The sequence below is a fragment of the Cladosporium halotolerans genome (assembly GCF_011745625.1).
Source record: "Cladosporium halotolerans strain TM138-S3 chromosome Unknown Sca5, whole genome shotgun sequence".
Taxonomy (NCBI): Eukaryota; Fungi; Ascomycota; class Dothideomycetes; order Cladosporiales; family Cladosporiaceae; genus Cladosporium; species Cladosporium halotolerans.
Window position 1 is genome coordinate 185758 of NW_027191456.1, and position 13930 is coordinate 199687.

The following is a 13930-nucleotide window of genomic DNA, read 5'->3' on the forward strand; positions in this document are numbered from 1 at the left end:
ACAGTGGAGCACAAGGCACTGCCTGAGCTTGGGGAAAAGACCGTGTATATTCAAGATACGAACGAGAATGATCCAATAATCCCTGATGTGCTAACCAAATGAACGTGCACATCACCCTTTCTTTCCGATTCGTTGCTCCGCTCCTTCCCTCCGCCACCTTCTGGCCACTTCAAAATAGCCTCGTCGTTCGCCTCCGAAGGTCTTGATCCAATCAAGCTCCACCACCGATGAGACTCTGCGAGTCCTCATCAGGGTAATAGAAAGCGCCCACAGCGATAATGACATACGCCGCGATGAGCAGACTGCCCTCGAGGTAATTACTCCTGCCATCAAGCACCAGGAAGTTAACGACGAAAGCCGTCGCGAACAAACTGATAGTCTCGAAAAGGTTGAAGTACAGACTCATATCCGTGCCCAGGATCCAGCCGAGCAAGACGACGACTGGCGTGACGAACAGCGCGATCTGGATGCTGGAGCCGACGGCGACGCCGATGGCCAGGTCCATCTTGTTCTTGGCGGCGACAGTGACGGCCGTGACGTGCTCGGCGGCGTTGCCGACGATGGGCAGGATGATGAGACCGATGAAGGCCTGGCTGACGGGCGAGTCGTCGATCATCTCGGGGATGGCGTCGACGAGGAACTCGGCGCAGACGGCGACGAGGGCGGTGGAAAGGAGGAGCATGACGACAGCGGCGGTGCGGGACATCTCGAGCTTGCCGGTTTCAGGGTCGACGTCGCCTTCTTCGTTCTCGGACTTGACGCGCTGGTGCTGGAATGGCGGCAGAGGGTCGGTTCTGACTTGAGTAGGCACAGCGGAAGTTCCAGCCGGCGTTTGCTGGCGGTTGAGACGGTCGGGCAGAGAGTTCGTGCGACGGATCGTGGGACGGCCACGGAAGGTGGGCACAGGAGTCTGCGAAGACGAGGCTGGTGGCTGTGGCGTAGCAAAGACATTGTTCGAGAGCATCTTGGTCAAGCCAGGACGGAATGCCGGTGCACGTGTTGAGAAGCCACGCATATTAAACGGGCGCCTCGCAGCAGATGAATCTGCAACCGGCTGGCTTTCAGCGTCGTCAATGTTCTCAGCAAAACCAACTCGAGGGCCGCTGTGGCTTCTCACAGATTCGACTTGCTGCATTGGAGGTTTCTCGCTAGCGCTAGCGACGTCTTCACCTGAACGATAACGACGCTTCTTTTGGTGCTTCTTGTGATGTCTCTTGGACTTCTTACGCTCCAAAGACTTGGTAACGTCTCCTCCATTGGCATCACCGAAATCGCGGACACGGGTTGTGTTGTTGTTACCAGCCTCGATGTCCGCGTCCAGATTGTCATCGTCGTGTCTGACGGGGCTGAGCACTGACTGGCGACGGGAAGGTTCATGACTGGCAATGGCATGCTCCCAGGAGCTGCCTTGACGCTCCATAGTGGTAGCCGCAGAGCTCAAGACCGACGCAGATGGCGAAGTGGTGCTGTTGGTGCTGGCGCTAGACTTGCGGTGACGGCGATGCTTGATCATACGCTTGATACGCCTCTTCGCGGTCCGCACAGAACCAGAAGCATCAGAGCTGTCAGAATCCGAGCTTGAGCTGCTGCTTGAAGATTCGGATGACGAGGATGAGTCCAGCATATCAGCCAGAACACCGGGGTGAGATTCTTCATCGATGATTTCCTGAGGCGTGCTTTCGTACAGGTAGGCGTGAGACTTGAGCTGGAAAAGCAGATAGAGACCGTAGACCAGGAGAAGCACCACACTGGTGCCACGACTGACAGCCAAAACTGCGGTCTGAGCCTCAGCTCCCTTTTCTTCCTTGAAAGAGGCGTGGAAGGCAGTCTGTGCAGAACAGTTAGTAAACGAACAGCTTAATGAGTAGGTAAGGTAGAGATGACCACTCACCGGAAGCAAGAGAGACATGACACTCAGACTGAGCAAGCAAGCACTCATCTGAGTGACAGTGCTGTTGTAGATCTGCTCTCTGTACCTGAGGCCACCAAGAAGGAAAGCCATGCCAAGGATGAGAAGCAAGTTGGCCAAGATGGAGCCAAGCAAAGAAGCTTGTACGATGCGGATCTCGTTCTTGACCAGAGCGATGATGAAGATGATCAATTCCACAGCGTTTCCGAATGTGACATTGAGCAGCGCGCCGAGACTGTCGCCGAGACGGCTAGCCACGCTCTCAGTAGCGTGACTGAGCAGACCTGCCAGCGGAACGATGGCAACTGCGTTCAATGCGAAGATGATCGTGGGACTTAGGTGCGCAGCTTCAGCCGCAATACCGATCGGCACGAAGATGAGCAGGACATTGACCCAGCTGTAGCAGAGGGCATTCTTGGTGTGGATCACGAAGCGCTTGCAGGCCTGAACAGTACGTGTGGTCATAGGAGGTTTGGGTGCCGTGGCGCTGTCCGCGCCACCACCAGGATTTAAGGAGGAATCTCCAGAGCCCGCAACTTCGGACTTGACCGCGGGTGAAGTTGCAGGATATGTTGACTGGGTCGTCCCATCCTGTGTGTGCTGACCAGCGGCGACCTGAGCACCACGTCCGCCGTCGCCTCCTCCCGCCTTAATTCCATCGCCGCTCCAATCGCTGCCGCTGGCTGAAGGGTAGCGGACCCCATCTTTCTCGCCTAGCCTGCCAGAGTTGCTGCGTGTGGTGGAGTTGCTGGTGTCGTTGTGGGTGGGAAGTATTGCGTCCCCGGCCGATTGTCCGCGAGAGATCCGAGTCTCTTGGCGAGTGTTTCTCGCCGCGGAACGGAATGTGTCTGAAAGGCGGTCAGAGGTTTTTCCCATGGAAGTATAGCAGTGCGGCAGCTGGCGGCGACCGAGCGAATGTAGTAGCAAGAGGAGAGGGCGCGATGAAGCGTGGAGAGATGCCGGGGTTTATATGGGGCGAGATAAGCTCGAAACAAGCGCGGTCAAGCTGCGTCAACAAGCCCCACTTGGCGTGTGGCGTGACGTCCGCGCGCCGAGCTGAGGCGGTGCAGCCCTGGCCGGCGGTTCTAGAAGATGAGGCGGTGTCACGGGACTTACGCATCGTTTGGTGAGTGAAGTGAATGGCATCGCATGTCGTTGTGATGTCTGCATCAGCATCGCCGCTCTCCTGCCTTTCTACTCATATCATTGCTTGAAGCGACGCAAGGACGAGGCGGCCATAAAGCCAAGGATCGCCTTCCCGGAACAGCGCTCCTCGCTCGCCCGCGCGGATGCTGGCCGGATCTGCATCTTCCCATTCGCTGGCGGAATTGCGGCTTCCTAGAACCTTGCCAACGCCATTTACTGCCTTGGTCGTGTGGTGCCGCTAGACTACCTAGGTAGGTAATCACCATCGCCTATTCGGTGAGGCCGTCTATCACACGAATCACATGCGTGTGCTTGCAAGGCGTAACCGCTGCTATTCCCAGATTCCCTATCGCTTACCGTATCGTGACCGTAGCGTATAGCACGCAGACGGCTACTCTTTGGATTGCCTCCTTTACCCTTCGTGCTACTATCGATGGACGACATAACTTCCCTGTGATTGTAAATGCTCTAGCGAACTTGCTACTCCTAAAAACACCATCTACGCCAATGCGCCATTCATTCGTCATCCCAATACATAAAATGTGATTTTTCCCATCCTACGTCGCTCGCAGTGCCCTCAGCCTCTCGCCCAGCTTGTCTTCCCTCTCCTCTTCCGGCTGCGCAGCTATGTTCTTGGCCGGCGTCGCCGAGTTCATCTCCTGCGACAGCTCCACGCCCGCCTCATCCGCGACCTGGCCCATAAGCTTGTCGACGTCGTCTTGCGGCGTCGCGACCGCCGTGGCAGAGGAAGTTGCGTTCTCGTAGTATCCCGTCGCGACGTCCAGGTCCTCGAACTGCGTCTCGAAACGGTCCATGACGGCGCTGATCTGCACACGGCCTCGTCAATATTCCTTCTCGAACCTTCCGTCCGTCCTCGCCTGGAAAGTCTCACCTTCTCCAAATCCATACTCTTCATCGCGCCGTCCATGCCCTTGACCACATTCGCCATGCTGCCCGTGACCTGGCGCATCGTGACCGCAGTCTGCACGCGCGAGCTCACGGCGTCGATGCGCGAGCCCAGCCGCAGCAGGTTCAGCTTCTCGTTCTGCTTGCGGATCGCATTCTGCGCGTAGATCTTGGCGATGTCGGCGTGGCCCTGCTGGATCGCCTGCGGTAGGTTGGTATCAGTCTCGTGCGTGCCTTCGCTCGCGCTAGCTCTTCGAGTTCACATGGGAGCCCACCTTCTTCAGCTTGCCGCGCTCCGTCTGCTCATCCTTGCCCGCCTTGGCCGCCTGTCTGTTGAGTTGCTTCGCCGTGAACTGGGAGATAGCAGTCTGTTAGCCACGACACTGTAGATCTCTTCGTCGCGCGCGCGGGGCCTTACCTTCAAATTGAAGAGCGCTTTCTCGAGGCCGGACATGGTTGCGACGTTGGGGTGGAATATCTTCACCTAGGACGACATGCAACGGGTTTTGCAGGTTCCAGATCGGATTGTAGTTTGCCGGCGGGCGCAGCAAGCAGGCCGCAGCAGTCAACGCCCGACCCGACGGACGTCATGTGGGCGGCGGTGCGACACCCCACTCTGGCCTTTCGGCTTTGGCTTTTGGGCGTGGGGAAGGCTTTAGGCCTTGAGGTAATTAGGGTAAGGGTAAGGATCACTTCAAGACCTACCTACATTGTAAATATATCTTACGTGCATCTACCTCGTTCACAATATTTTCGTTCTAGTCTATAATCCAACATGGGGCCCTGCGTCTTTCTTCACGTTTTTTGGCGCCTTCTCCATGTCCTACGCAGCTAGGTCCCTGGAGAACCGATTCCATAGCAAATTCGCGACCACCATATGGCTGGTTATGGGACTGCCGTTCGAGACAACGCAACCAATCTTCGAAGCACCTACGAAGACTACTCGGTTTGGTGTGAGGAAAGACCTAAAAAGTCGGAGTATATGAATCTTTCAGGTATCCTGAAACAGCTATGTGGTATGCTCTTTGTATATTACGTTGCCCCGTCTGAGTCCCGCATATGTTTCACCTCAGCTCCAAAACTTTCCATGAAGCATCAGAGCTAGCCCGCGGAGTAACTTCGCTGCAGCGGGATGCTGCTTTAGGAGGAGTAGGGCGTAGAGCACTTCACGGTGTGCTGTGTACGGGGCGATACCGGAGCGCCAGACTTTGTATGCCATGGCGACATCTTTCGGCGCGCTTGGTTCCCAACCACTGTGTCTGCGGACACCAAGTCCTTATGAACCAGGTTGTCTGATCTTAACGATCAAGAACCGCCAGGAAAGGACCTATTGGGCTCGTCGTCTCACGCCTTCACGGACGCGTGAGCCAAGCAGAATCCGTCCAGTCGTTTCGATCTCTCATGAGTTCCTCCATGACTTTTCCAGCCTCGCCTGCAGACTCAACAAGTCACTGTTAGGCGCCTTCTCGCCTTTGGACTTATCCCCCGGCGGCGGCGGACTCCTATCCCTCGGTTTCTGAGGCGCAGGGGCTGAAGGAGTCGGCTTCCAGCTCGTGAAATCTCCCTTGTCCTGCCACACACCATACTTCGGCCTCGCCTCCTCCTCCCTCCTCTTCACCTTCGCCTCCTCCCCCGCCTTCACCTTCGCCTTCGCCTTCTCAGCCGCATTCCTCGCCTCACGCTCCTTCCTCGCCCCGAGCCCAAACTTCGCCGACCGGTCCTCCATCTCCTTCACCTTCGCTCCCGCCGCCATCTTCATGCTTGCCGGCGGCAGCGGCGCGATCCTCTTCGCGACCTCCGGCGGCGCATCGTCGGCATCCGCAGCCGCAGGGCCCCTCTCAGCCTTCAGATTCCGCAGCATCTCCGCCAATTTCTCCGCGGTATTGCGCGCCGAAACATCGACGTCGAACAGCTCGTCATCGCGCTCGCGCGGCCCCAGCATCTGCACCCTCGTCTCCCACATGACGTCGTCGGCCTTGCCGCCGAAATCCGGGTACGGCTCGACAGCCATGTCGGCAATGTGGCCGCGGAGGGTTCTCAGTTTCTCTTCGAGCGCGGCGCTGGAAGCGAGGACACGCTCTGCGCGCTCGGGCCCGAGAGCGACGGGCAAGCGGTCGAGGGTCTTGCGGGCGCCGGCGAGGGACTCGAGGTAGGAGTCGATGGAGGCCTTGACGGGGAGGAGGAGGCGGCGGTCTTCTTCCTGCAGGAGGGCGACGTTGTCTTTGAGCTGCTGGCTGACGTTGCGGCTTTGGGGGCGCGCGGTCGCGGTGGAGAAGTGGCCTTGTTGGGTTTTTGGGGGGATGTTGGCGCAAGCGCCGAGGCGCCTGGTGAGGTGTCGGGACATTACATTGCAGTTCATGGGGTTGTGGGAAGGGAGCGTAGAGGGCGTTGCAGCAGTCTGGTCAGGTGAAGCTGCGGGCTTCGTCGGTGGTGCTGGATTTAGCCGAGCGAGGGTACAATGCATGATACAATCGCAACGAAGGCGAACTTCGAAAAAGTAGCTACGGTATAGAAATCGGATTTCGGATTATCAAGATCACGATGAAAAATGGCACAGGACTAACAAGACGAGAAAGACCGAGCGCAATCATTGAGATAAAACATGTCAAATTCACATACGCGTGCTATCTTTTCACCATAAAGTTAGGTAGGCATTGCAACCACGGTCGCATGGCATTCATGCAATGCAACTTTCCCTCAACGCCGCCGATGTATTCCCATCCACTAATAACGCTCGAAGATTCGTCTCACTTACTGCGCGCGGATTGCATTACCGAGCGCACCACCTGTGAATCCACCTCCGCGGGGCGCACCGCCACCGCGGCCTCCACCGCCACGGCCACGTCCGCCGCCGCGACCTCCCCGGCCGCCACGCTGAGGTTGCCTCTCGAACGCGTGAGCTGTGCCCTGGGTACGCTGCTCGAGCACGCGCTCGTTGGACTCGATGAGGTGCTGGGCCTTGTCGCTGAGAGTGAGAGACAGGCTCTGCAGACGGCTGAGCTCGACGCCCTTGCGGAAGATGATGGCGGAGTTGACCTGGTCAAGGGCGGCAGCAAGCTCCTCGTGGTGAATCATCTTGCCGACGATCGCGGCAACCTTGCGGGGCTCGAGGTCGAACATGCTGGCGAGCTGGTCGGTGCCGAGGGTCTCGTAGAAGGGAGCGTAGGTGAAGAGGTAGGTGCGGAGACCCTCCTCCTGGATCTGTGCCTCGAGCATCTGCTTGATCTCGTCCTTCTTGGGCAGCAGGTCCCAGATCTTTATCGAGGTGATGAACTCAGCGGCCTTCTTCCACTCACCGGCGGCGAGAGCCTTGGATGCTTGCATCACGTGGTCGCGAGTGTTCTCAGGCGGGCCGGTGAAGATCTGGCGCTCGTGGTACTCGAGCATGCGGCGGTAGGACTTGGAGATGACGCGCTTGCGAACGTCAGGGCTGGAGCCAACCTGAGCGAGGAGAGGGATCTCGAGAAGCATGGAGCACGTAAGGTAGACGCACTCGAGGAGCTCGAGGTTGATGTGCATGTGGAAGGGAAGCTGCCTTTGCCTCTCCAGGCGCTCTTGCTCTGGTGTGATCTGGCTGTAGCGCTGCATCTGAAGACCCTGAGCAAGCAGCTCCTTCTGGCGCTGGCTGCCGCAGATGTCCTGCAAGCTGTTCTGGCACTCGTAGATCAGACCGGCGCGGAAAGCGCACAGACCGACCTGGGTGAGGGTGCGGTTGTAGAGAATCTGGGTGTTGATGTCGAACTGGCTGATGGTCTCCTGCAAGTGGGACATGAGCATCATGTCACGAGCCTTGTAGTAGTGGTCGTGCAGAGCAAGGTGGTAGACCTGGCACAGCATGGCGCGAGCACGGATGATGCCCTCGCTGTTCTTGAAGAGATGGCCACAAAGAGTCTGGACGAGAGTAGTGACGTCGTTCTTGTTGCCTCTGGGGGTGACGGATGAGTCGAGCTTCGCGGGAAGGGCGTTCCAGGTCTGCTCCTCGAGAATGGAGACAACCTGCGAGGGCTTGAAGTAGACGTGCTCAAGACGACGGATGACAACGCGGTTAACGCCCTCAGGACCCAGGTTGAGCTCAGTCTTAGCCTTGCAACGCTCGGCGTAAAGCTGAGTGCGGACAAGGTTGGCGTAGAGGGCGGTCTCGTCAGTGAGTCTGTCGACGTATTCGGCAGTGTGAGGGTCAACGTGCTGCAAAACACGGGTAAGCTCGTCGTCGAGACGCTCGACAAAAGAAGTGACGCTGCCGGGGACCTTGAAGATCTCGCCGGGGTTGATGGTAGGAAGCTTCTCGTCATCCTCCCACTCCTCGACGCCCTCAGTCACGATAATCTCCTGGCTGCCCTCCAGGATCTCAAGAAGGCGAGAGATCTCCTGCTGAGCTGCCTTCCAGTGCTCCTGAGACATCTGGGAACCGGTGCCGGAAGTAAGGTCGAAGCGGGTGGCAATAAGAGTAAGCAGGACGCGAACGCGCTGGTAGTCGTTAATCGCAACGTCCATCAACTTCTCCATGATCTTGATCTGCTCGGCACGGTCGGTGTTCTTCCTGCCGCGAGACTCGAGGATCGAGCGAAGGTGCTTCAGAATGCTCTCGGGTGTGTAGACCATCGCCTTTCCGCCTGCGCCAACCATGGTGAAGCCCTCATCGCCCTCCTCGATCTGGCTCTCGTTGACGACCAGAGACTTCTTAGGCTTCTGAGTCTTAGGCGCGGGCGCAGCCTCCTCGGTCTCCTCCTTCATGTACTGATCGGGATTCTCGCGGAAGCTCGTGATCTCGGTCTGGTAATCGCGGTTGTTCTTCTTGATCTTCTGGCGGAGGGCGTTGAGACCTTTCTGTGCGATCGGGTTCATCTTCTTCGGGGTGACCTTCTGCTTCTCAAAGGCCTCGGCGACGCTGGTCTCCAGTTCGGCGATAGTCTTGATGAAGGCCTTCGGGGCCTTGCCGTCCAGCTGGCGCATAAGGACGGGTACTTGGCGGTTCATGCGGTCGTATTGCTCGTTAATCACGTTCCAGTCCGAGATTCTTCCAGCGTTCTCGATGAGCTTAATGGTGCCGTCAAGCTCGTCGAAGCGCTTGTCCTTCGCGGACTTGACCACCGTAACCTTGTCCTCATCCTCACTCTCGGAGTCATCCGACTCGTCGCGCAAGAAGCGGTTGGCACCAGTCTTTCCGTCGTCATCGCTGCTGCTGGAGTCGTCGTCGGCATCCGATTCCTCCTCCGAAGACTCTTCCGAGGACTCCTCCTCAGAGCGCTCCTCCTCGATATCGAACTCCTCCTCATCGGAGCTCTCGCTGGAGCTGTCGCCGGCGTGGAAAAAGCGAGACATCTTTGCTGCGTGACCGGTCGTGGACAGCGGGCGTCGAAGATGTCGTAGGTGCCTTTTAAAGGTGGGTTGAGCGGTAGCTGGGTCACGCCTCCTACTCGTCGTTGCGGAACACTGATTTCGCACGAAAATCAGCGGGAGCGGTCTGTGCCCGGCTTGGCGCTTGATAGGTGGGCGGCTGCCTGACTTCACTCATCGCGAGATACATACAATGCGTAGGACAATATGATTGATTACTCACGACGGACTCTTTGCGATGATTTGTAGGTGCACATAAGTGCTGCCTGCTCGTAGTGTATGACTGTCTCACTATCTTGTCATGGCACTACATGATCCACAGATGTCACGTGATCGAGGATCCTATACGACATACCCAGCATTGTGATACTAGACAATGAGACTGCAGTATCATAAAGGTGTAGCTCATACATTAGGGCTATAGCCATTGCAACGTTATGGTGAAGGCGTTGAAGCCGATCGAATGTGCGTGTATGGACAAGGCGCTGTTGGTCGCTACGCGGACTTTCTGAACTCGCAACACTGCAAACCACCGTTGCTCCGCCAAGGTATTATGCAAATGTGCTTTTGTAAGTTGTTCATTAGTATGCTGTTTAAGCGAAAACTACACATCAGCTCATCGGCATTAAATCCCGTGACTTTAGCAGTCCCTCGCGCGTAACGCTCAGGCACACTTTTCCCTAAAGTCTTACTCCAGCCCACTCAACGAAAAGAATAGGGCGCCAGGCTATACGCATCGAAGGAAAATTCTTGAAATATGAATGTTGAGTCTCCTCTCGCTCTACACACCTTCCCGTCTATACAATGCAATGCTATGCAAAACAACCCGTGATCACCGATGACCACTAGGAACTCATATCGCGCATAATGCCCACGCACCGTACCGTACAGCCATCATGCATCCAAGCAATAGCAGCGACCCTCCATGAACTTTTCAATCTATGCGATCTCATGCGATCTTTACATACACACAACGCCCAGGCCGAAAAGCCAAATGAAAAAGAACAAAACCCCCAAAGCTAGCAAAAAAGACACCGAGAGCAACTAGCTCGATCGAATCCCCAGAACCAGAAAAGCAACAAAAAAAAACCCCCCCACCAGCGGCTGGCTAGTCCGACACAAACCCGCATCCGGCAGGCAAAATCACCCCTCACGCGCCAGAGTAAGGCCTCACACCCCTCCTCTCGTCGTCGTCCTCGTCCTCGGGCTCAGGAGGCGGCGGAGGCACGCCCTCGCGCGAGCGGTAAGGGTTGTTGGTCGACTCGCTGCGGCCGATCTGCGACATCTCGATGGGCGAGGTAGCGGGCTGGACGGGCGGGAGCGGGGACGCGAAACCCGAGCTCTGGCTGTTGTAGGGGTAGGACTGCGACGCGGACGGGTGGGTGAGGTAGTCGGGGACGGAAGAGTAGGAGCCCTGCTGCGGGCCGGGGTAGTCGCTGTAGGCGGCGGGCTCGTTGATGGTGGGGATCGAGGGCCCGGACCAGGGCGCGTTGCTGGCCTTGCGCTTGCCGCGCGAGGAGCCGCGGCGCAGGATGCCGCGGACTTCGTCCAGGGACTGTTGGTCGCGGACGGGGCTGGCGGGGTCGTTGCTGCGGGTGCGGCGGAGGCCGAGCTCGTAGCCCTCGCGGCCGGAGGTCCAGGCCTCGTCGCGCGCGAAGTCGGTGCCTGGGTTGCGGGCGTTGAGGTCGCTGACGATCTTGCCCTCGCGGCTGGTGAGTCCGGCGCCCATGCCGTCGCCGACGGTGTCGCTGGAGGCTTCGTCGGTCTTGACGGGTGGGATGAGGCGGGCCTCGTCTCTGGCCTTCTGGGCGACGGCAGCGGCCTCCTTGGCTTCTGCGTCGGTGATGGTGACGGAGTAGCCAGGGTTGGCTGCGCTTCCTGCGGCATCTCCGCCTCCGCCGGGGCCATTGATGGGTACGGCCCTGAGAGCAGCGACGAGTGCGCACATGAACTTGCTGCGGCGAGCAGCTCTGAGTGTCTCGTTGGCCCAGTTGCCCTTGTGCTTGATCTGGACCTGAATCTCAAGCTTGCTCATGTCTGTTGTGCCCAGAACCTCGATGTTCACATCCGGATGGAAGTCTCTGCTGTTATCCTTGTCCAGAACGAACTTGTTGATTTCGTCTCGCAGAATTTGAATGTCTTCGAAGGTTGTATCAAACGACACGAAGACAGAGTGTTCCTCCATCATGGCGCCACTGCGGCTCAAGTTTTCAATAAAAAGGGTGTTGAGGGTAATGTTAGGAATCTGCACCAAACCGCCGACCTTTGCGCCATTCGCGCGACGGAAGACGGAGAATAGCAAGCTGATGTGCTCCACCGTGTATTGGTCGGCGCCGACATCGACCCTGTCGCCAATATCGTACGGGTGCTTGACGAAAAGGAAAATGCAGCTACCAAGCACTTCCTGAGTGGTTGCAGCGAAGACGAAAGAGAGCGAAAGTAGGGCAGTACCAGCAGTGGCCAGAGTGGTGACAAAGCTCTGGTTGAGGAAAGCCACAAAGACGAAAACGATACCGACGAACACGGCCGCGCACAAGAGACGGTCCAACACGGTGATAGCCTGATCGACGTCGTGCATGCTGGAGGCAATAGACTTGCGTTCGCGGCTGAATTCCACGACAACATTGATCATCTCGTCCAGAGAGATGTCGCCGTTCGCGTCACTGTCGATTGCAACGAAAGCCTCTTCGGCTTGTTGCCTCTTGTCGTTGCCAAGCACCTCGAGGAAGTCGTCTTGCACGAGCGCATCGCGGCCCTCGACCACGAAAGACATCCAGATGCGGCGTGCCAACGCTTCAGATGTACGCCTCTTCTCGAGAGCTTCGATGACGATTGAGTGCGAGCTGTTCGAGTTGAACACCTCTCTGCCTGTGATTTCCGAAGCAACATTGCCGACAGCCGCACTGATTTTATCGCCGAAACGATTGACGTTCCTCTGGATCAGACGCATGGGAGTCTGGGACCCCGAACGGTTGTGACTGCGCCTCTTGCTACCACCAAACTTCATGTCCAGCTGATCGGCGATAATGGCGTCTTCCTCAGCGAATTCCTGGCAGTAAGCAGGAAACATTTGCCTGGATGCATCGTAAAGCTGGCTGAGCAGATAGATGTTCTGCTTCGAAGCCTTGATGCGCGCGGTGAACTGCTTGCGGTGGTAGTTGATGGAGATAAGTTGAATGATGAGCTTCTCGCCCAGGAAGATTAGCGATGCGACAACGCACGCGCCGAGGATCTGCTGCACGATGCGCTCCCAATGGTCCATACTCGTTGGGCTCCAGCTCTGATCTGCTGGGATGTTGTCAGGCTTCGGCAAATTGCGTCGAATCGGATTCCGGGTCATGATGGGCGCGAATGTAGCCAGTGAGGTTACCGCCCACCCGACCAGACTGAGCGGGATCTCCAGAGATCGGATGACCAACGAGTATTTCCTAATGCCCGAGTTGACGACTCCGACGAGCAATTGGAACACATAGGGCAGGAAGTGTACAACAGTCTTGGACGCCCAAAGACTGCACCACACAATCTCAACCCAGACGAAAAACCTGGCTACCGTCAGCGAAACCTTCCAAACCGTCATTCCGAGGCCCATGGCGCACGTCAAGTCGCAGTTCATCACGCTTCGAGGCATCCCTCAAAGCACGCGACCAACAACCATTTCACCCCAAAAATATCCCTCACTTACCATCTCAGCCTAACCCTCCCAATAGTTGGATTCTTCGTGATCGGCGGCCCGCCGACAATAATCGGCACAGCCAAAATCAACGCCAGCGGCGCAACGTAAAGCAGATACCGCGTAACAATGCTGAAGTTCAGAATCTTCTTGTACACCCTGCCCATCGTCGTGACCTTGTCCTCCTCGCCATCGTAGCCCAGCGCGCCGGGCTTCTGCAGCGTCGCGGGCCCGCGCCGCCGGCCGCGGAACAGGTGGTGCTTGTGCTCGTCCTGGACGTCGTCCTTCAGCGGCGCGAAGGCCGGGTTGTCGCTGCGGGCGCCCGGCGGCACGCCGTGCGAGGGCACCTGCTCGAGGGGGATGTCGATGGTCGCGTCGTTGGGGTGGTGCGCCGCCATGTCGTCGGAGGAGTAGGGGATGGTCTGGTAGCGGTCGCGGGAGAAGCGCTTGTGGATGGATTCTCGGGGCGAGAGTGGCATTTGAGGTGGAGACCCTTGAAGGGCCTAAGCGAGCGGCGGGAGGGTCGGGGGGTTAGACGATTGCTCGGCGGGGTGGTGGTAGGGCAAATTGTGGTGTTGGCAGGAGGGAATTGGCGGTTGTTTAGTGTGTAGAGTGAAGGTCGGTGGGTGCCGTTTGCTCGCGCGCGGACTGACGTGTCGAGGCAACCCTGGAACAGCTCGTCGTGAAAAAGGTGGAGCTCGATCACGGGCTGGTAAGCATAGCCGATGTAGCAGGCGAGTGAACGATTGAGTTAATGGGTGCAGCTGCAATGTTCCAGCAGCTAGTGAACGGAGCTTTCTGCTGGGAACGAGTGTGTATCGATTGAGCATACTATATACCCACACAAACTCGTTTCCCATACATCTTTTCACTACTTCACAAGGCCGTGAAGGTCGAACTTCACAGGGCAGGCCTCGGCACTCCGATCGCCGACTAACTTTTCGCAGCAGATCCACGGGCCG

At 57.5% G+C, this 13930-nt stretch overlaps 5 protein-coding genes across 5 annotated transcripts; all 5 read right to left on the minus strand.

The window, feature by feature from the left end:
* Positions 1–28: 28 nt before the first annotated feature.
* Positions 29–2843, minus strand: WHR41_01963 (uncharacterized protein). Its single transcript, XM_069370569.1, has 2 exons — positions 1892–2843; positions 29–1828 (listed from the first exon to the last, which is right to left on the minus strand). Exons 1-2 carry the CDS (start codon positions 2783–2785, stop codon positions 212–214), a joined length of 2511 nt encoding a protein of 836 aa, XP_069232491.1. The 5' UTR covers positions 2786–2843; the 3' UTR covers positions 29–211.
* A 646-nt stretch (positions 2844–3489) lies between these two features.
* WHR41_01964 (uncharacterized protein) lies at positions 3490–4507 on the minus strand. Its single transcript, XM_069370570.1, has 4 exons — positions 4380–4507; positions 4237–4314; positions 3948–4163; positions 3490–3882 (listed from the first exon to the last, which is right to left on the minus strand). Exons 1-4 carry the CDS (start codon positions 4413–4415, stop codon positions 3613–3615), a joined length of 600 nt encoding a protein of 199 aa, XP_069232488.1. The 5' UTR covers positions 4416–4507; the 3' UTR covers positions 3490–3612.
* Positions 4508–5360: 853 nt separating this feature from the next.
* WHR41_01965 (uncharacterized protein) lies at positions 5361–6320 on the minus strand (the record flags this gene model as incomplete). The annotated part of the gene is made up of 1 exon (XM_069370571.1): positions 5361–6320. The coding sequence occupies one exon, from the start codon at positions 6318–6320 to the stop codon at positions 5361–5363; it is 960 nt and encodes a 319-aa protein (XP_069232489.1).
* A 392-nt stretch (positions 6321–6712) lies between these two features.
* nip1 (Eukaryotic translation initiation factor 3 subunit C) lies at positions 6713–9283 on the minus strand (the record flags this gene model as incomplete). The annotated part of the gene is made up of 1 exon (XM_069370572.1): positions 6713–9283. The coding sequence occupies one exon, from the start codon at positions 9281–9283 to the stop codon at positions 6713–6715; it is 2571 nt and encodes an 856-aa protein (XP_069232486.1).
* Positions 9284–10448: 1165 nt separating this feature from the next.
* Positions 10449–13447, minus strand: WHR41_01967 (uncharacterized protein; the record flags this gene model as incomplete). The annotated part of the gene is made up of 2 exons (XM_069370573.1): positions 10449–12840; positions 12981–13447. 2 exons carry the CDS (start codon positions 13445–13447, stop codon positions 10449–10451), a joined length of 2859 nt encoding a protein of 952 aa, XP_069232487.1.
* Between the last annotated feature and the right edge of the window lie 483 nt (positions 13448–13930).